The sequence below is a fragment of the Thermobia domestica genome, chromosome 9 (assembly GCF_964235325.1).
Source record: "Thermobia domestica chromosome 9, izTheDome1.hap1.1, whole genome shotgun sequence".
Lineage (NCBI taxonomy): Eukaryota > Metazoa > Arthropoda > Insecta > Zygentoma > Lepismatidae > Thermobia > Thermobia domestica.
Window position 1 is genome coordinate 17,852,103 of NC_137462.1, and position 23,063 is coordinate 17,875,165.

Below are 23,063 nucleotides of genomic sequence, written 5' to 3' on the forward strand. Positions count from 1 at the left end.
TTCGTGTTATTATTCAGTTCAAAATCTCTTATCGTCGCGAATTCTGTCAAGGAATTTGAAGCTTTAAAATATATAAAACGATAATTATGCCTGTTGTGCTGTATGGTTGTGAAACATGGTCGCTTACGCTGAGGGAAGAACGCAGACTAAAAGTATTTGAGAATAAAATCCTGAAACGAATATTCGGAACCAAAAGGAACGGAAATGAGGAATGACGAAAACTTCATGATGAGGAACTGCATAATTTATACCGTTCACCAAACATTTTTAGGGTCATCAAATCTTGGATTCTCAGGTGGGCAGGACATGTAGCGAGAATGGAAGAAAGTAGGAACGCTTTCAAAGTTTTAACTGGAAGCCCAATCGGAAAACGACCATTAGGAAGACCTACGCGCAGATGGAAGGACAGTATTAAGATGGATCTCGCAGAAATAAGAATACAAAATAGAAACTGGATGATTCAGTTGACTAAGGATAGAAGTCAGGAGAGCTTTTGTGAACATGGCATTGAACCTCCGGGTTCCATAGGTCATAGAGTGAGTTAGTTAATTTTAGGCGAAATTCATGTGCTTTATATGTATTTCGTGCCGCTAGCTAGTTCCGATTGTTTAAAAATATGCCCCTGCCAAATATCAGCAGCTTTCGTGAAAAGAAAAGTGTCATGTTGATATACATTGCTGTACTTTTTCCTTAATGCTTAAGAACCATTGTTTGGGATTGAAATAGGTTAACGATTGGGAATTAATTCAAAATTAAAACCCAATACTTTCACTTAAATGGCATAATTAACATTTAATACTAGTTCCTAATGCTTTTTCTTCAGTTCGCGACTTGTATTATACGAAGGAAAAGATTTGATTTAAATCAAAAAAATCAACAAAAATGATTTTTTTTCCACCCTGATGGAAAGTCATAGGACCGAAACATTGGTTGACCTTCTACCAAGACCTGGAGCTGCAACTGGTATCCATGCTATCCTTTTCAAGAATATTCCCGTTGAAGAATTCAAATGCTAGTCCCATGGATTTAGAAGAATAAAACGGCACCTTTCGTCATGTCGGTTCGCTCAATAAATAGGTTATAGGAAGTCTTAAGCAAAAATGGGACAATAACCTCTGCAACGAAATCTGCTGAAGTGGAAACTGCTATGTCGTGCAATGGGCATACAATGGCCATCACATCGAACATAATCGATGATTGGAGGGCAGAGCAAGAAATTCAGTTTGTTCGAATAGAAATTGTTCAGAGCTCATTCGTGGCTAAGCGGTTAGTGTACGCGCCTTCGGCGTGAAGGAATCGGGTTCGATTCCCAGCGGAGCTCCATGTTCGGATTCCACATTAATCATTAGGTCCCATCTCATATAGCCTCGCTGTTGAAAGGGACGTTAAACTCAAAATAACTCAACTCAGAAACTGGTCAGTCTCTTTGTATCGGAATTGTGTGATTTCCATCTTCGTGATGTTCCTTTCGTGTAATTAAAATTGTTTTAATTTTGCGATTGTAAGCGACATCTTTATTTCAAACGGGAATTTAAAAAAAAAAAGAGTGGAAAGTAACAGTCGCTATTTAATTATTTTCTATCATTCTTTAGTTATAATGATAGTGATTCTGACTATGGTTGTATGATATATATAATTTATGGTGGAGAGACTTTTTGAAACTTACATTACCCGTATAAAACGAAAGTCGCAATATATATATATATATATATATATATATATATATATTATATCGGGTGTTCTAAAAATGGCGCCCACGGACCACAGAGCACTATTCTACAGATCAAAATAAAGCGAAAATGTCATACGATGGAATGCTCTCCGGAGCCTCTTTCAGCCCCTATGGGGGATCAAAATTTCACAATGTGATAACGTCGCAGACTAACTTCGAGCCATTAGCATTACTCTACTAATACAATAAACTAACTAAAACTAACTCTATGGCCTATGGAACCCGGAGGTTCAGTGCCGCGTTCACAAAAGCTCTCCACTGACTTCTATCCTTAGCTAATTGCATCCAGTTTCTACTTTGTATTCCTATCTCTGCGAGATCCATCTTAATATTATCCTCCCATCTGCGCCTAGGTCTTCCTAATGGTCGTTTTCCTATGGGTCTACCAGTCAAGACTTTGAAAGCGTTTCTACTTTCTTCCATTCTAGCTACATGACCTGCCCACCTAAGCCTCCTAGACTTGACGACCCTAACAATGTTGGGTAAACCGTATAAACTATGTAGTTCCTCGTTATGAAGCTTCCGCCATTCCCCATTCTCGTTCCTCTTGGGTCCGAATATTCTTCTCAGGATCCTGTTCTCAAATACTTTCAGTCTATGTTCTTCCCTCAGAGTAAGCGACCATGTTTCGCAACCATACAGAACAACAGGCATGATTATCGTTTTATATATTTTAAGCTTCAAATTCCTCGACAGAATTCGCGACGACAAGAGATTTTGAACCGAGTAGTAACACGAGTTCCCTGCTTTTAGTCGACATTTAATTTCTTCGTGAATATGATTTTCGTCTGTTAATATTGATCCTAAATATTTGAAAGTATCCACTTTATCAAAAGCATTATTTAATATTTTAACGCCTCCACAATTTGCCGTATTACGGTCCCGACGCACTTCCATGTATTTAGTTTTCTCTGCATTTACTTCTAAACCCATGTCCCTGCAAGCGTTTAATAATATCTCTGCATTTATTTCTACTGTTCTTCTATCATCCCCTATTAAATTTACATCATCAGCATATGCCATAACCTGGTGAATGCCGTTCAACTCTAGGCCCTGGTTGCTATCTTTGATTTTCCTTATGGCGTATTCCAGCACGAAGTTAAATAATAATGGCGACAACGCATCTCATTGTTTCAGGCCATTTTCGACGTGGAAGCTCGTGGACAAAAATTTTCCTACCCGGACTTTACTTTGGGATTCACTTAAACATATCTTAATTAATCTAATTAACTTTCTCGGTATTCCAAGTTCTGTAAGAACGTTGTATAATGTTTCTCTCCTAACCGAGTCGTAAGCCTTTCTAAAATCAATAAATAGTTGATGTACCGGGGTATTGTATTCCCACTTCTTTTCGAGTATTTGGCGAATGGTAAATATTTGGTCGATAGTTGATCGATTTCGTCTAAATCGAATCGATCGAATCTTTGGGTAAGGCTAACACCCTCATCCTGTAAAAAAAGGTACTTGTTCAGAAACATTCACAAAAGCCTACTAATACAATAAGCAGTTGAATCGATTGCTACACTAAAAAGTGATGCTAGTGTCAATCAATATCGACTTGAGCTGCCATCTGGAAAGAATAGATGTAACTATTTGATAGATTGTAGATCTAATCTATGGTTCTTTATTTGCGACGTTGCCACATAGTGCAATTTGTGCCTCCAGATGAGGACTCGAAAGGTATATAAATATATATATTCTGCTTTATTTTGACTTGTAGAATAATGCTCTGTGGCCCGTGGGCACTATTTTTAGAACACCTGATATATATATATAAATGTCATTTATAAACAGCTAATAAAATAAGAGAAATAAAGTTCTATCTTGTTATCTTAAGTAGTAAGAAAGCAAACAATTATCTGTTCGGATTCCACTTTAAACTATAGGTCCAAGTCTTTCATAGCCGCGGTGATGACAAAGGCACTAACTCCAACCAACCAATTACCGAACTGACCTAGTTTTGTTCTAATAATTTAGGGTCTAAGGAGAAATTTTGTACATTCAAACACCTTCTTCCTTTTCTGTCAATAAATCAAGGAGAAAATCGTGTCTTATCCAGTCAGAGATTTCAGTGATGAGTGAATAGTGTAACTCTTTCATATACAGTGTATATAAATTCAGTAATAAACATTTCAAGTAACTATACAAGAAATCAGCAAAATAAAATTGTAATATTTTACCTTATTAATCAACGGATTAACAAGAATTTTAGGAATGATCCAAAAAAATGCATCAAAAGATTGCGATCTTAGCCAATAATTAGTTTATGAATCTGGGGCTACAAAATTTTTAAACGGTCCCTAAATCAAGTTTTCATATTTTCTACAGAATAAGCACATCATACTGACAAGGAACGAACATGAATGTCATCCGGACATCCAAATCAAACCTAGTACATTCGATAAACATAAAATATGCTCATGCACACAAAATTAGGTGTCATGGACAACGGAGTAATTCCCTGAAGTTCATTAACCCTGGTAGTATAAAGAAAATCGTCGACTCACAGTGAAATAGCTATTGCATCAACACTGTTCATTGGAAAGGCATGGTTTATAGTTCATTCTCTTCAGCATGGAACAAGCTTTCTAGAGGTACTATATATTGGAGCGCATAACGTACTTGAACAAGGAAAATTAGCAGAATGTCGGGAAAATTCCCTCCAGAAATCCATCCCACCAACTTTTGAGCCCTCTGAGGTAGCCCCGGGTAAAAGTACACAATCCAAATGTATCTCGAAAAATACCATAGGGTATAAGATGTGTGTACCAATTTCTGTATTGCTAGACAGAATAGGTATAAGAGAAACTGGTATACAAGCTTTCCCCTCATACCTATTCCGTCTATCAATACAAAACTTGGTACATCGCCTTCGGTGCGAGCGGTCCCGGGTTCGATTCCCGGTGGGGGCACTCGGTCGAAAAAGTGTAAAACGCTTTTTCAGGCCAGCCACCCCGAATGAGGTTTTCCTGGGTTTTCCTCATTCACACCAGGCAAATGCCGGGGTGGTACCTAACTTATAGGTCCCAGGCCGCTTCTTTCCTTCCCCCATCCTTTCTACCTTCCCTTTCCCCGGATTGTGTGCTCGCCGAGGGACGTCATCCCTCAAAACGTGAAGGGCTAAATGGCCTTAGATGCCGAAAGCCCAGAAATCTAAATCCTAACCTAAAACTTGGTACACACATTTGTTATCATCTATAGTATTTTTCCAGATACATTTGGACTGTGTGCTTTTACCCGGGGCCACTCCAGAGGGCTCAAAAGTTGATGGGATGGATTTCTGGAGGGAATTTTCCTGACATTCTGCCAATTTTCCCTGTTCAACTACGTTATGTTCCTCAATACATAGCACCTCTGGAAAGCTTGTTTCATGCTGAAGAGAATGAACTATAAACCATGACTTTCCAATGAACAGTGTTGATGCAATAGCTATTTCACTGCGAGTCGACGATTTTCTTTATACTAACGGGGTTAATCGGGCCCCGGGACTTACTCTGTTGTCCATGGCATCTAATATTTTGTGCATGAACATATCTTTGTTATGCTTATCGAATGGACTAGGTTTGATTCGGATGTCCGGATGACAGGTTCATGTCCTTTCCTTGTGAGTTAAGTGATAGTTTGGATTTGGCTACATTGTATGTAGTTCTCCAGATATAAGGCTTACAAGAAAATCTGTGTTGCCCGGTAATTAGTTTTTGGATCAGGGGTCACAAAATTTTTGAACGGCCCCTAAGTCGAGTTTTTGTATTTTCTAGGGAATACGTAAGTCATACTAAGTTAAAGTAATAGTTCGGGTTAAGTGTAGTTCTCCAGATATAAGGCGTACAAGAATTTATTAATATTATTGAAATATATTGGATTTTTGATTCAAAGAGCGAAAATGTGTCAGCATATGCAATCTTCAAATCTTCATTTCCTGAACATGAACTAGTCACTCGAAATGTATTGATTTTATTTATTTATCATAAACTTTGAGATGTAGCTGTAGAGCGGGATGATAGTAGTTGGTTTTAGGCTGTAGGTTGATAGACATTCAGTGAAATTGTGGATTTTAGTGCTAGGGTCATGCATCGCATTAGTTCCATGTATTTGATTCGTTAGTTAAGCAGGTTTGGAATTGGTAGCAAAACCCAGTAAACTTATGCTGTGCGCAGATAAGAGTACTCACCAGTACTGAAACTTGAAAATTATCCGTTAAACATTTCAGAAGTTCGCGGCTCACTTCGTCAGTCTGTCAAACAAAACAAAAAAAAAAAAAAAAAAAAAAAAAAAAGTAGGTATCAATAAAATAAATTTACATAGCATACATTTTTCTCTAACAGAAAACAGTTTTTAAGGTAGTTCATAGTAAGCTTGCCAGCAGATATTACAACACTTCAAAATACAATACTGGTTGTTAAAAAATCTTTAGAAGTATTTATTTTTACTACTGGTAAAAGCAGTGAAGAGTGTTTACAAATTTTCAAATTCATCCAACCTCACACCATCTAAATTAAATATGCTCGAAATTGCATCGTATGAGTTATACCGTGAGTTCTTCGGTGAATTTATCAATATTAAAATTTTTCAGTTCCTACACCAGGTTTTGTAAGTAGTATATTCTATTTAATTTGTAGTGTATATATCAGGGGTGCCCACAAGGGGGGGCTATGACGCAAACTGAGTCATTGAAATATTTGAGTGGGTTAAAAATCTATATAAATATGTTTGAGGGGGTGTAAAAATTAATCGAAAAGATTTTTTTTCATGGAAGAACACCTATGGATAGACAATTACGGGGGGGTGCGTCATGGACATAAGGGGGGATGGGCACCACTGTATATATATATGCTGCGAAAAAAAGTTCCGAAAAGGTCCAATATCTCGAGAAATATACAGATCAGCAAAACAAAAAATAACACCTGTTAAATAGTTTTGAAAAAGCTATCCGGTGCCATGAAATGCAACTCCGTATCCCCAACTCTTCGTGGGTAGGGAGGATAACTTTAAAATTTTAAGTCGGAACCCCCATTTCGTATTACACATTTGTATTCTCCAGAGAAAGTGACAGTGATTTGACCCAGAATTGAAAACTATGTCTTGACGTATGGCGCTTGAATAGACTTATGAAAATGTGAATTGTCAGTCTGTGGGGCCGTACAGTTAGCATAATGGACTGCGGAGTTAGAGGTCCTAAGTTCGATCCCCGCTCAAGGCAGCCTTTTTTCTTTTGTTATTTCCCCAAATAAATCCCATATGTTTTAATTTTAATTAGTACTTTATTCAAGTTACAACCAATACAAATTACGATAATTGTTTTGAAAACTAGCTTTACGAAGTGGTTCTTAGAAATAGGGTTAATTTCATAGGGTTATTTACAACACAAACTATTTTTGTCGCGATTTGTATTTTCTTGCAAGCTAAATTATGGACATTATTTTTATCGAAGTTAAAATGTATGAATTCATTATTTAGGTACAGAAAATACACATAAAAATTGTTACTCTGTGCGGAATCGAACTCAGGACCTCCGATTCCGCAGTTTAGTACGTTAATCGTATGGCCACACAGACTGACAATTTCCATTTTCGTAACGTTTTGGTATCCCGTTTTATTTGTATGTGTTGTTTCAAGCGCCATCCGTGAAGGCACTGTTTTCAATTCTGGGACAAATTACGGTCACTTTTTCTGGAGAATCCAAATATGCAAGAAGAAATGGGGGTTCCCATTTAAAAGTTACGCCCCGTACCTCCCGAAGGAGGTGGTGATAGAGGGTTGCGTTAGCTATCATTGGATAGCTTGTTTCAAAACTATTTAACACGTGTTATTTTTGTTTCGCTGATCTGTATATTTCGCGAGATATTGGGCCGTTCTGGGATTTTTTCCGCACCTGTGTATATATATATATTAAAGAGCAGTGTCACGTTTTGAAATTTTTTTGACAATTGCTGGTCAGCTTCTATAAGGTAGCTTAAACTCAGCACTTTCTGTTGAATTGAGGACATGTTATTGTACAATAATTCGCGGATACCAATATGATATCCCAAAATTCATATATTCGTTCAAAAATTAGTTCATTTATGTGTTTTTAACTTTTTTTTTCTTTCTCATGGAATAATTCGAAAACTAATATTTATTGTTAATGATTATTCACTACATATATAACGTAAATATTCAGTAGTTTTGTCAATTGTTTAGTAATGAAATTTTGGAGAACTTCTAATATTTATTTGATAAACATTTTTGTTCCAGGTTCATCGTCACAACCGGTCAGATACGGACCTGCTCGTGAAAGCCACAGTTTGCACCCAGTGCGACGACAATTAGAATTCGATAGAATGTCACCGAGCTTTGCAGAATGGAGAAACAACAATGCCTCGTCCCGATTTTCGCGACGTACAACATATAAGACAGGAAATACGCCTACCCGAAAGGTACTTGGGACATTAGACAATAACAAGGTATGCTTATAACTGTTATAAAAATTTACCAGCTATAACGTAGAGACTGATGTAATATAGTAGTAAAATTGACCGTCAAATGTTCTTCAACTATTCCAGTGCTTAACACTTTGGGTGCTGGGCTCTGAAGTGCAGACTTTCCCAAGAATGCTGGGCTTTTTTGTGACCTTTTAAAAAATTGTATCTCAAAATCTAGAAAAGCTAAAATAATACAACATGCACCGTTTGAAAGTTTAGGGCTTGCTCTTTATTCTGAAATATAATATTCTGTATTCCAATAATATGAGTATATTGGAAATTTCAAAATTTAAAAATGAAATTTACAAAAAATAAAAATTTCACGAAATATATAACATACACATAGTCGTATCTGATGTTTCTGTTGCTACATAGTCTGGATCATTCTCGCAATCGTCTAATAACTCTCCTTCAAACAAATCACCATCACAGGGTGTCTATCAATCACGAATGCTACGAAAAAGTCACAAAATTAGAAAACGGTCATGAAAGTCACGAAATTTAGCTTTTGGGTCACGATTTTTTTTAACTGTACAGATGTATAAAACGTCAAAGTTCACTACCAAAAATGTCGATCGTCGACTTTAGACGCTACCAAATCGCAAGCAAAGTACGTTTCTATCGCATGGATGAAAATTCTGTCTAATTCGCACTCAAATTCGCTCTTAAAAATATTAAGAAATTTTGATTTGGCAAAGAAAAAGCCACGAAATTCATTTTGGAATTTTAGTAGACACCCTGCACCACTGTCGCTCAATTCCGCTTGTAAACTGAAGCGTATTGCTTCGTCCGACAGGCTCTTTCTCAACATTTTGACGGTCAAACAGTTAGCACATGGTTTTTGAACCCTGGAGGCAACAAGGTATTAATATTAGAATCTTCATGCCATCTATTGACGAAATTCCGAACTGCAAAGTCCACGAGATATTTTAAAACTGTTAACTTCGTATAATAAAGGAGCAAAACCATTGAAATACATTTTGAATCAAATCACGTATAATACGGAATCCACAGTCTACAAAAGATCAGCTACTCCGTAAAAATACGGAATTAGCATGAAGTGTTAACGAAATCAAGTAGCGATAGTTTCAGGAATTGCTTAAGATAGTGAAATTTAGACTTCGATCTTGCTGTGTTATAATGAATATACTTCTTAAATTTTGTAATATTTAAAAAGTGGTAGTATGGATGTACCTTATTTATTGCGTCGTTTAGAGCTTTTTTTGAACGGTTTCAGTCACTTGTACTCGGACCTTTCTCAACAGGTGAAGTCACTTACATGAACATTGAATCACTTGATGAAAGCATCTTGTTCCTTAGGTGCAACAGTTGTAAAATTTGAAATTGAACAGTTTGACCTTTTAATAAACTTGTTTTTGTAGAAAAGAATCCTCGCACCGATTTCTTCGTGACTAGAAATTTTACAAATGTTCTACAACGAATAATTTATTCGAACGATTGTAGGAATAACGAATAATTTCTTCAAGCGATTGTTGGAATAACGACTAATTTATTGGAACGCTTGTTGGAATAACGACTAATTTATTGGAACGCTTGTTGGAATAACGAATAATTTATTCGAACGCTTATTGGAATAACAAATAATTTATTCGAACGCTTGTTGGAATAACGAATAATTTATTGGAACGCTTATTGGAATAACAAATAATTTATTCGAACGCTTGTTGGAATAACGAATAATTTATTGGAACGCTTATTGGAATAACAAATAATTTATTCGAACGCTTGTTGGAATAACGAATAATTTATTCGAACGCTTATTGGAATAACAAATAATTTATTCGAACGCTTGTTGGAATAACGAATAATTTATTGGAACGCTTGTTGGAATAACGAATAATTTATTCGAATAATTGTAACAGCACTAGTTCTAAAAATGACACACGTTCTGATGGTGACGCACATACTACTTGCACTATGTAAATCTATAAAAATATTAATTAAAAAAATAGTAATTCTGCGTAACTAACAGCATTGCAAACTACAGGGTGTCCACAAAAACACTCCTCGAATTTATTTCGTTATAAAATGAAAACCTTGGGAAATATTTTGTTCATTTTTTGGGTAGACAGTGTCATGTGATGTATGTTCATAACAGGCACTCAATGTGTGCCCCACCTATCACACGACAAACATCTAGGCGATAATCGAGCTCATTCCACACTCTGGAAAACATATCTCTTTTCGCTTGCATCCTTCTTCGAATCCTTGTAAGAATCCTTGTTTGAAGTAGACGAAATCCTTGTACCACTTCAAAATTTACTTCTGCGAAGGTGGCTTCACTTCAAATTTGTGCCTGAACGCATGTTGAAAGACACAACACTCTTTGTTGTGTGGAACTCTAACACACACTAGCTGCGTTGTTATTTGGAGAGCGCCATCTTGAATTCACTGCCTTCTAGTGGAAAAATGGATAAATGTTACAATCTGTAGGGAAGAAAAAAAATATTGAGTTACTACTCCTTCCGACACCTTACTTACAAACATATTGCAATCATTGCAATATGCAACATATTCATTGTACAATCAGTTCCAATTAGGGAGTTTTCTTGTGGACACGCTGTATTTTATACGCCGAAAAGCCATGCCAATTTTCTTTTTACGTTAATGACTGATTTTATTCTTATTTTCCTCTTAAAATATTTTACTTCTATGTTCCAGCCTCAAGGTAGATGTACGCAACGAGTGAAAAGCGGAGTCCAAAAACCAAAGAATTTTTTGGTTCTGGATGATGAAAATCATGATCCCAACTCTGATACACAGGTAAGGGTTTGTTTATTTGAAACAAAATTACTTAGTAATTCCTAATAGATGCTATACTATACGTATTATTGAAATTAAAAGCTTATCCTTTTACTGTCCCGGCTCAAACCTCTCGACGTTTAGGGAAAGCCAATGGCACGTAAGAGTGATGTTGTCGGATTTCATTTCCTTTCGTGTACAAGTATAACGTGAAACATTTCTTTCTTGAAACACAGATGGGAGAACGAATGCAAACGCTTCAAATCGAGAAGGTGAAATAATGAACACCGGTTTAGATTAACTTTTATATGAACAGAATCGTAACAATAAAACAATAAACCACTGAACGTAGAATCATGCTTTTTCCCCTAATTATTTAGAAACGATTTTATTTTATCCTAAGCATACACTAACGTTCTCTTAACGAAGACATTTTTGCAAATAATATTTCCCCAAAGCATGAGTATTAGACAACCTCGCGTAACTTTCATTGGGTATTGCCAAGGGGGCCGGGGGCCCGGGCCCCACAAAACTCATGTGGACCCCCTATTGTATTTATGAATATACAATATTTGGCATAATTTAAATGCAATTTGTCTTAAAATCCTTACATATATACCTTCTGCATCTGAATGGGCCCCCCAAATTTGCAGAGAAATCGGCGCCCTTTGCAAAAAAGAGGGCACACCTTAAACGTCAAGAGGTTACACAACACAATGTCCTTATTTAGGATTTCATTTTGACAGTATTTCGTCCTCTCTGTGCCCATGTAGTCGTGCGTCTAAAATGTAAGGCAAAATATTTAGTTTTTTTTTTTTTTTTTTTAATTTTTTTAATTGATCGTCTCTTTTCAGCAGCGAGGCTATATGAGACATGACCTAGAGCTTAACGTGCGATTAGAACCATTTCACACCGACAAACTGCAATATCATTGCTTTTTCGTTTTATTATGTTGTTACTAGTCCTGTAAAAGAAAAATAGCCTCAAGTATTTGAGCTTACATTTTACAAACACGAGAACTTGGGTACAAAGAGGGTCGAAGTATTGTGAAAGTAAAATTGTAAATAGGACACCGGGTTAAATATTAAGCTAAGATTAGTCTTCCCCACTGGTACAGTGGCTAGTGTGTGTGCCTTTGGTACACGTGGTCCCGGATTCGTTCCTCGGTGGGAGAGTAGGAAAAATTTGACAGTCATTAACTTGCATTAATCATTTGTCTCCTTTAGTCTAAAGGGAATTAACCGTGATACAATAAACAAAAAATTTCATTTCATTTTACAAAGGTAAGGTTTTAATTTCAAAAGTTTTGAAATTTAAAAATAGAAAAAGTGTAGCTCAGTCGGGGATATAACGTAGTTTTTAACTCATTGTAACAGTGCGCTGTAAGCTATAAAACACAATCCGTCCCATAAAAATAGCGATGTGTATTTTTTCAGACTTTGAATTACGTGGAATTCATATCTGTAGAGGATATGATGTAAGACAAAAAGTTTACTCCATATTTCATATAATAGGACCAAAATTCTAGAAAAATGCATTATACCACGTAGTTCAAGTCTACTGTATTAGTTTGGTCACAACTTTTCGGAGGCAAGCCAAGTAAAAGCCAAATGCCTATCGACAAACTAAAATATTCGGTCGCCAATGGCAACCTATCGACCAGAAATTTGGCTCCTTTCATTATACCGTATTTACTAGCGTTATATCATCCCCTTTCCGTGTATTCACTCAGGCCTTAATTATTAGAAGACAACTGCATAGTAGCCATGTGATCGTAAAGCATAAAAAAATTTATCTGGGTCTTCATGTACGAAGTCGGAGTATTTAGTAAGATGAGACATACAGAAAGACATATTTGATGCATCCTCTGTCATGTTGTTAGAAACTACACTATTACGTGTGCCTACCAGACCTTGTTTCCGGCATTTAAAAAATCGCACTAAAAGAAGATAAATTAAAAGAAGAGGGAAAATGGAAATTAGCAAAATTTTGATACTGACCTATTCGTTTTTGTGCCTGAATTAGTTAAAATTCTGTCAGTAAAAAGAGCGTACCGTACAAAACACCGCGCCTGTCACCATGTAATGTTCTGTAGGTAAAGACAATAACAGATCGGGATTTAGCTCATCATCTAATTTATTTTATAAAATATTACAAAAAGGTCTTTGTATCTACAAAGTGAATATCTCAAATTCTTCCTTATAACAAGTAAGGTGAAGGAATTAATTGTTTTATACGGGAACCCCTATAGCTCATGACAGTCTCCAGGGCATCTTGCAGCAACCTCAGGATACGGTACTTTTTGGTAACGACCTTAGCTCATGGCAGCCTCCAGGGCGTCTTGCAGCGACCTCAGGATACGGTACTTTTTGGTAACTTCCTTAGCTCGTGGCAGCCTCCAGGGCGTCTTGCAGCGACTTCAGGATACGATACTTTTTGGTAACTTCCTTAGCTCATGGCAGCCTCCAGGGCGTCTTGCAGCGACTTCAGGATACGGTACTTTTTGGTAACGTCCTTAGCTCATGGCAGCCTCCAGGGCGTCTTGCAGCGACCTCAGGATACGGTACTTTTTGGTAACGTCCTTAGCTCATGGTAGCCTCGTCGGCTTTAGATGCTACCAAATAGCAAGCAAAGTACGTTTCTATAGCATGGATGAAAATTCGGCCTAATTCGCACTCAAATTCGCTCTTGAAAATATTAGGTAATTTTATGATTTGGCAAAGAAAAGGCCACGAAATTTCATTTTGGAATTTTAGTAGACACCGTGATACAACTTTTTCGACATAACTTTATTTTCATTCATTAACTAGAAATCATGTCAAAGTTGGATAGAATCTTTCAGAAGCCACATCTGGCTCTCGGACCATTACATATCCATAACTGGTCTAAATAATTTTTTAAAAAATGTTTTGCCTATTAGATATTTTAATATACTAAAAACAAATTTTGTTAACTAGATTGTATATTGTCTTCTACCACCACAGAGGCTGGTCTTATTTCCTTCCGAACAAATTGAAGTTATTGTCTATATATTGATATTTCACCCCTCTACCATCGATCATGCTCGATGTACACTCATGTCCAAAATTATTGTCGAATGTCTATAAATATGTTGTAGGAATATAATTTGACAACGAATTCGCCCGGTATTTCTTATAATGTTAGTATGTATATAATCGGCATAGACATGTATGTGGCAAATTTCATGTCAAAAGAGCAGTAAATAAGAACAATAAAACGAAAATAAAACTTTTCTTGTGCATTTACCAGCATATTGTTTTATTCATTCTAATTTTCGTATTTATAATTCTTTTCATGTGAAATTTACCACAAATATACATTTCCTGATTATACACATAATATCAGTATCAAAAGTACCCTGCAAAATCATTATCAAATTATATTCGTACAAGAAGATAGTTATAGATATGCGACAATAATTTTGAACATCAGTGTACAATGTCTGTCCGGAAATTAATGTCACCAAGTTTACAATTATGAAAGCAAAAACATTTGTTTACGTAATAACAATAATAATACCTATATAGTAAAATTCTTCAATATATTGTCCTCCTGCGTCGATACATCTTTGCCAGTGGGATTTCCAGTCTGTGAAGGCATCCTGGAAGGCTTGTTCAGGAAATGCGTTTAAAGCCATTTCACAATCTGCTTTCAGGTTGTTAATTGTTCTGTAATGATATCCTTCCCTGGGCATTTTAAACGGGGAAACAAAAAGAAGTGTGCGGGAGCCAAGTTGGGACTGTAGTGTGGCTAGGGCAGCGTTGCCACGTTAGATTTGGTCATGTAATAGTATCGCGATTTATACAAGAGGCGAAACAAAGGTTTACGAAATTGATCGTCCTTTACCTCCGAGACCTTGGAGACAATTGAGCGAGCACTTGCTCGGTAGTTGATTTACACCACCATCAATCCCGGTGGACGCAGCGCGCTGCAACGTACAATCGCTTCACAATAAAATTTGACATTATTGTTTCCGCAGCAGCTGTACCAGGGATATATATTGTCCCTCTTTTGCTTGTAATCTTTCAAGAGATCATTGATCATGTGAATCCGATGTGATGAAATGCGCCGTTTGAGAAGTCCAAAATCACAGTTATCCATGGGACTAGTATATCTACACTCTCAATGGAAATATTCTCGAATGGAGTAGCATGAATACCAGTTGCAGCTGCTATGTTCCGGTAGAAGTCCAGTAATATTTTGGCCGCGTGACTTGAAGCTTTGTCCTGGTTGCAGTTCCACATGATGGGTGTCGTCGTCATAACAATGTTGATATTTCGTGTGTATAAACTGGAGATAGGACAAGTGCTTGGTAGTAAGGAGCATTGTTGACTTGTATTTTCGACCTTACGAATCATTAGTTTCTTGTGCAGTAAAACCCAATAACTACCATAAAATCTTCCGAGTAACTTTCTTTGCATTGAGGCACAAACTATCGTCGGTGTTTTTCATGAACTCCTCCATCGTCATAACAAATTACCAGCGTTCACCAGCTAGATCGCACTCGTACAACTTTCTGCCCTTGCTCTTTCGCTTCACGGTGTACCGTGGTGTTAATGCATGCAAATTGGCCTTGCAGACAGTTTGCAGCCTCAATATGTGGTGGATTGCATAATCTCCTGTTGGTTGAACCAGATGTAATCGTTTGGCTATAGTAATGGATTCTCAGAGGCCATCATATCCCAGATCATCTTAACAGAGCTTGTGTGTATTTCACTAACGTCCTTTTGGATGGAATTTCTTTGGTGTAGTTTGAAGAGGAGTCTGTTGTGCATATGGCCTGTCCTACCACAGTCGTTGTTCCGATACTGCTCTATTATATGGGAAATGCTTATTGCATGGGAAAGAGCCCACAACGCACTCTTTCCAAAATCAATTTTATTTCGGTGACATTTTGCCCATTATAACACATTTACCCTCCTATCAACAGCGTTAGTGATACACGTATGCGTACAGTTTAGTTGCTCTGTCAAACCTAACTTGACAGATGTCGCTCTGTAAGTTGTTCAAATGGAAACCGATCAGCCAATATACGCCTCAGTTCGTAAGTGTAAAGAATTATAAAGAATAATATGTGTATTAGCATGACAAAAAAGAAAGAAAGAAAAAAAGTGTAGGAACTTTTGAATTGTAATTTTTCGACTGTCAGCCGTAAAGAGAGATTATCTTCTGTTTTCCGCTATTATCACACATTATTATGGACTCGTGCGTACAGCCTTAGGTGACGCGTAACTTGAATTGAAGGCGTTTGCAATAGTTACTTTGGTTCGTGTTTCCACTTGCCAGAAATTGCAAAGTATAGGTCGTTTGACAAGATCGTGGAATCGTTTGAACATAAAACAACATAAAATAAAATGTAGAATTTATACAAAACACCAAAATCTGTTAAATTGACCCGTCCTCGATTACTTTTTCGAATTATTCCATAATGAATACAGTTTACCCTTATTTTTACCCAGAGGAGTTTCCGATACCTACATGAAGAATACATAGATTTCAACTCTTGCATGTGATGATTGAAGGAAAAAAAATCGAATTCATGATCATTTTTTACCCGATTTTGACGTTCCGAGTGTTAATATTGAACACTCACTCAGTATTTCACTGACAAAAAGAATTGCACCTACATATAATTGCTAATAGTTGCGATAGGATACTTTATTTAATATCTCAAATATAAAAGATCTTATCTTGTTTCCGTGAAATTAAAAAAAAAAAAAAAAAAAAAAAGCTTCAAATTGTTTCGATGATCCATGCCTTCCTCTGGTAACATATATGGGTAGGCTCCTGGCTTCCTTTAGGATTTTCCTGGGTGAAAAAAGCAAATAAAATTCTGAACTCCCAAAACTACGATGAACTTCACTTCTTAAAAAAATGTGTGAAAAGGATGATAGTCTTTTTACTATTTGATAGTAGATATGTGTACACTCTTCCTATTCGTTAAAACCATTGATATAACTCGAAAAGACAAATCTATTTTAACTTCATACTATTCACAGATTATATGAGTTTAAATTATTTTTCTCTTTAACAGACCGACAAGTGAATTGATGTTATTTAAAAAATCACGACTTTTTTTACGAACAGAGACAATATGCAGATACTAATCAATTAATTGGAAACACTTGGAAGTTGAAAGCTCGTCAAGTGTCTGGTCATAGGTGTCCAAATTCGCGAGCTCGGCACTTCCGCTCAACTGGGCTCGGCTCAATAATTGAGTGCGAGCCAAGTGAGCTCGAGCGAGAATGAGCGCTAGACTAGTTGAGAGAAGTGAGGGCTAGCCTAGCTAGTTGAGAGAAGTGAGGGCTAGCCTAGCTAGTTGAGAGAAGTGAGGGCTAGCCTAGCTAGTTGAGAGAAGTGAGGGCTAGCCTAGCTAGTTGAGAGAAGTGAGGGCTAGCCTAGCTAGTTGAGAGAAGTGAGGGCTAGCCTAGCTAGTTGAGAGAAGTGAGGGCTAGCCTAGCTAGTTGAGAGAAGTGAGGGCTAGCCTAGCTAGTTGAGAGAAGTGAGGGCTAGTCTAGCTATTTGGGAGAAGTGAGCACTAGCCTAGCAAGTTGAGAGAAGTGAGCTCTAGCCTAGTTAGTTGAGAGAACTAAGCGCTAGCCTAGTTGAAAGAAGTGAGCGCGAGCCCAGTGCAAAATGGCCATCTATGGTCTTGATTGACAATAAGCAGCGACCGCATTTAAGGGTTGTTTGTGATATGTTGGGGCAAATTCCTTACTACGTGAGTTGCAGTAAAACAGTAGTGAACTAAGCAGATTATTGTAGTGTAAAATTGGCGAACTCGGATTTTCAGAGAGGGCAATGTTAGTGTTTGGTTCTGTGCTGCGAGCGTGACGTAAGTGGCAAGTCAATTCGCAAGGAACAACGTACTAGGTGGTGGTGATGTACAAAACTCACGGAAAATCACATCGGCTAAGAGGAACAGTGATCAGAAGAAAACCCTTAGTGACAGATCTCTCGAGCATTGAAGCGGAGTGTCACTCAGAATCGTCATGCGGCTGCGGTGTAAATGATGGAGGAACTGTAGCAGCACCTCCTCAAGCTTGTATCGACAATCATATAACTCGTAGCAAACTGACATAGACGTATGGGGTCGGGTTTGATGGGCGAACCCGCTTGTAAGAGACCATAACGCTTTAGCATGACTGGAAGCGTGATGCGATCGAGTGAGTTACTGTTCATCTTATTTCAAACCACAGGCGGGTCATGTTTGTGTGGCAGACGCCTAATTCGCAGTTCAATTCTATCGGCTTCCTCCAAGGTTGGAAATGTTATAGTTCTTCCATTTATATGAATATCTCTTACTATCCGTCTTAATGCAGTCATTAGGATTTGTTTTTCTTCCAATTTTGCTAGCCTATACATATTGTTTATATTTTCGTATAATTGTACATTATTTATTAAAATTTCTTCATTTGATGGTTTTACTGGAGTATTTTCTGTACTTGAAACTTCCGGATCTTGGATTTGTTGAATTGGGAAAAGATATTTTTCTTCACCGCGGACAAATGATTCATTAATGTTAGGAGTCTGTTGCATACATTTATAATTCTCTTCGTTATATTTCTTTTTCCTATTCTTTTTTCTATTTTCTAGAAGTGTTTCTAGTTCTCCTTTTTCCTTGTCGTTTTTTGTTAACTTCCCCATATCGTTTTCATCAGTTTTTATTTTCGATTTTTCATTTTCTTTTGTATCATATGTTTGTGTTTCTTTATCTCTCTTTTCTTTAAGTAGTTGTCTTTTTCTTTCTAGAAAATTTTCCAATCTTTGTTTGTCCCTACGTTTCTTACTTGGGCTTTTTCTCTTTGTATTTACTAATTCTTTCTTTTTACTCTCCATAGTTTTAGAAATTATCCTTTCTCTGGCTACTTTGTATGAGACACATTCTTCCGTTTGTGGGTTTTGACATACTTTGTGTCTTAGTTTACATGGTATACATATCTTTTTTCCTTTGTCTTCACATTCGTCGCTTTTATGTTGCAATGAGCCACAATATCTGCATCTCACTTTTTCCTTATTGTCGCAATATTTCGTAACGTGACTGAATTCTTGGCAAATAAAACATTGAGGTACGGCCAGGAAATCTTTTATTCTATGTGCCTCATAATCGATGTAGACTTCTTTTTTTCCACTAACAGTTTCCTTATCTTCGGTTCAACTTCTATCACCAAGTGGCATCGTTTTTCTTGTTTCTTTCCTGCTCGAAACCTTGCTTTACTCTTTTTGGCTTCTTCCATCTCGTTTTCATCAAAATTCTGTTCGATAAAAGCTTGGAGTAGTTCTTCATCCTTTAATTCAGACGGTACCCCATATATGATCATCAGCGGGTTTTTCTTCTTAGTTTCTTCGCACTTGAAGTTTTTCCTTATTTCTTCTTTAGCCATTATTTTCCTAATGTCTTCTTTCGTTGCGGTTTCAAGTACTACCATATCTCTGGTAGTTCTTAAACCAGTTATATTTAATTTCTCTTTTCGTGGATCAATAGCCCCTGTTAATCTTTCCGCTGTTTGCTTTGATGTCTCACCTTGATTCGGTTTTATTATCAATGCCGGTTTTGTTTTTGCTTGCATTTCCTGTATCTTCAGTTCTTTTTCAGTGGGTTTTCTTTTTTTAATTACGTCTGTCCATCGGTTTCAGTTTTTTCTGTTCTTTCATGCCTTTCTTCAATCTTTCTGGTTAGCGTTTGTATTTCATGTATGTCTGTGTCGGTCTTCTGCTTTTCTGTTAATTCTTCGATTTTATCCCTATATATGTTTCTTTGTTGTTCCCATGATATCTCTGCTTGTCCGAAAGCTTGTTGTGTATTTATTAGTTCTTTTTTTTATTCAAGCTTTTTTGTTAGGTATTTATGTTCATCTTCTAATTTATTTAACTTCCTTGTTTTTTCTTGTAGTTGCTTTTTAGTTCATTTCTGTTTTCTGTGAGTTCTTGAATTTCTGTTTCCAGTCTTTTATACTGCCTGTCTCTGTCATTGTTAATTTATGCTTTTTCCTGTTTTAGCTCCTCTATTTCCTTTTCTAATTTCACGTTTATTTGCCGTAACTCTTCCATTTGTTTTTTCTCTTCAATGCGGCTGCATTTCTGGCCTGACATCATTTCCATTTCTGTTATTAGTCTTTCTTTCTGGAGGTGGTCATATTTCTCCTGAAGTGTACTATTAATTTTCTCCATTTGGCTTAGTTGCTCTAAAAGCTGTGCCCTGTCCTTAACCCATAGTATGGCCCTCTTTTTTAGTTTCTCAAGGTGGGATCTTCCTATCTTTTTCCAATCTAAGAGATTTTCTATGTAATTCATTTCTTGCTCTCTTTGCCCCATTGTGTCGAATCCTGTATCTTCCAAGGTGTTTTTCTTAGTTGATTGTTCGGATGTTGAGGATTCTTCTCTCGCTATTTTTCTTTGTTCTGTTTCTTCCGCCCTAGATTGACGTACTGTAGGATTTATTGGTGACTGGTCTCTAGCTGGCGTCCCTGGGGGGGAACGATACATCGCCATTTTTTCCCGTATTACGCGTTTATGTTTGAGTTTAAATCACTAAAATTATAAATACTATTACACTTAGAGTTTATTCCGATAGGCAAAAGTTTTTAGTTTATGGGCCGATTTGCACAAAACCCTGTAGGGACACTTTTGGACACCCTTCCCGATCGGCGGGATCCGAGAGGGGTAAGGTTCCTGGGAGGGGGGTCCCCGATATTCTTCCGAAAATGGGGTCAAAATCAAGACCTATCCCATTTTCGGTCGAATATAGTTCAGAAAGGGGAGGGGGAGAGGGAGGACATGGGAGGGAATGAGGGGTTCAGGTCCCTGGTCCTTTCGGTCCGGGTGCCATAGTGTCCCAAAATTAGCTTAGAAGCCCATATTATACCACTTCATGCTCGAGAGAAAAGTTAGATCCAGGATAGTGAAAAGAAAAAGTTTAAAGGTAATATTATTTCCCAAGCAGGAAATACTGTACTTACAGTTTTCTTTGCTTCTTGTATCACTCAATTTTCTTGTTCATTCACTCACACCGGATGCTGATCTTGCATTTTAGAATTGTTCTTCCTTCATTTTCAGCCACAATGTTAATAAACGGGAGAATTTTTAGGTATTTTTTTTATTTTCTTTGCAACCGTTTGTTCGATTTTGGTGCGGTTTTCTTTGTCTTATTCGTGAGACTTTCCCGAATCGATCGGTACCTTTCACGACCCGGAAAACACACTTTTTCCCCCACTTTCTTGAACTACGCTTCAAAGCACAAAAAACACACGTTTTCAATCCACACCTCCGACGCCATGTATGTCACGATTCTGTAAAGAGTGTGTACTTGTGTACGAACAGAATGCAGAACTAAAATCGTGCATTTTACGCAAAATAAAAACCCTTTATAATTAGCCCGCAAATCAGTGGCAAATGAAAGAAATGAATCATTCTTGTGAATTTACGACAGCGGAGATAGTTCCTTCCCCTCTCACATACCGTGGTTGGTGTCTTCCTCCGTTTAAAGAGCACAAACAAGTGAGTCACACATCTTCAAGCACGCTGCAAATCAGGAAGTTGGAGGCAGAAACAGGTTTGGAAGGGTAGGGGGTGGTGCGGGTGAATGAGTTATTGTTTCGGAATGACAACCTGCATTCCTAAAGATTTGCAGGTGCAGTTTAAAAATTTACGTCTTCTAGCATTGTGACTCTTTCGAAAAGACCTGTTCGTTCGTGATATGGCTACCATTTGTTCCTGTGCCATCTTATAGAGAACTATTGAGAGATTTCCAGAGTGATACCAGTAGTTTACAGGCTGCACGATGAGTGACAAGCGAATTAATTATTCTGTCATTTTCAAGCGGAAAAATGTAGATTTTTGCCAAGGGTGCACCTTACATTTGAGGGCATCTTAGATTCGCATAAATATGGTAAGTATCCGTATATGAACTTTCAAATAGTGAAAAGCTATCAACTTCTTTTTTTTTTAAGCAGTGAAATTTATCAGTTTGAGAAGTGAAAATTTACCTTTCTCTCAGAAGGTTGCACAGGAAAGCAGAAATCCACCCGTATGTTACTAATTTATCAGCGAATAGAAGTCATTGATAAGCATCGAAATAGTTTGAAGATGATATTGAATTTCACGGATTTGAGTTAGCATCTAGACTTAGTTTCCAGAAAGACCACGATCAAATAAGTTGCGAACATTATCGAACCTCAATCGATTGTCATCAAACAATAATTCTGGAGACAAGAGTAAAAGGATTTCTTCAAATAATAATGTTTTGTTTGCAGGTACCACCACATTCTTCGGTTCAACACAATAAAGAAGAAGAAAATGGTAGAATTGAAACAGAATGCGAACCAAATGAGAGTGTTTTAATCGTAAGTTATTTATTTCTGATGATGTACGCATAAATGTTAGCAATTCATATTGAAACATTATCATAATTATTGCTAATAATAATAGTAATAAATAATAATACATGCTTGTACAGCAACTACCAGCAATAGTATGTACCCATCTCTCATATGTTCTGGATACTTTACTTCCCTATGCTTTTAAAATATGGTTTCTTGAGTCTTAATGAAACCTATATGGCTGAAATGTACTGACTGTCGAAATACTTTCTTCGTAACAATTTAATGTCCAGAGCTGTGATCGTTAAGGTTTGTGGTAGTGATGTAATAATGCCTATTCACTATAGATGGGTGACCTGACCAAATCGAAAGATAACAGACACAGAGTGAAAAAGTGAATGACTTGACCGTGCCTCGAACCCAGGATCTTCGGCATGCCATACCAATGCGTTAATCACTACGTTGCCCAGTCCGCTTGCCAGAACAGTCACACACACACGCGCGTGCTCAAATTCGCACCTACAGAGAATCTGCTGTGTAAAAAATTCGGTTGTTTCATAAATATATATATATATAGGGCCGGATTTAGGGGGTTCACCGGAGCACGTGCACTCCTTCTCCGTTCTGAATATACACTATCTAAAGTGAGAAACTGGCAGTGGAAATAGCAATACTTTCCTAAATTTTCATGTCATGTTTCTGTTTCTGGCTTAAAAGAAAGCGGTTTTGCTAAAGACAATAGTTTAAGTCAGTTCCTTATACACATCA

At 37.1% G+C, this 23,063-nt stretch overlaps 1 protein-coding gene across 5 annotated transcripts in view; it reads left to right on the forward strand.

Annotated features, from left to right (window-relative positions):
* The window catches only part of LOC145694441 (uncharacterized), a 102,253-nt gene that overhangs the window by 35,073 nt on the left and 44,117 nt on the right, over nucleotides 1-23,063 (forward strand). For 2 of the 5 annotated variants that reach the window (XM_081770679.1, XM_081770677.1), the window contains 3 exons: nucleotides 7,967-8,175; nucleotides 10,876-10,977; nucleotides 22,230-22,319. In XM_081770679.1, the coding sequence (XP_081626805.1) occupies nucleotides 7,967-8,175; nucleotides 10,876-10,977; nucleotides 22,230-22,319 (401 nt within the window). The remainder of the gene's footprint in view (nucleotides 1-7,966; nucleotides 8,176-10,875; nucleotides 10,978-22,229; nucleotides 22,320-23,063) is intronic. The other 3 variants (XM_081770678.1, XM_081770681.1, XM_081770680.1) reach the window with 3 other exon arrangements.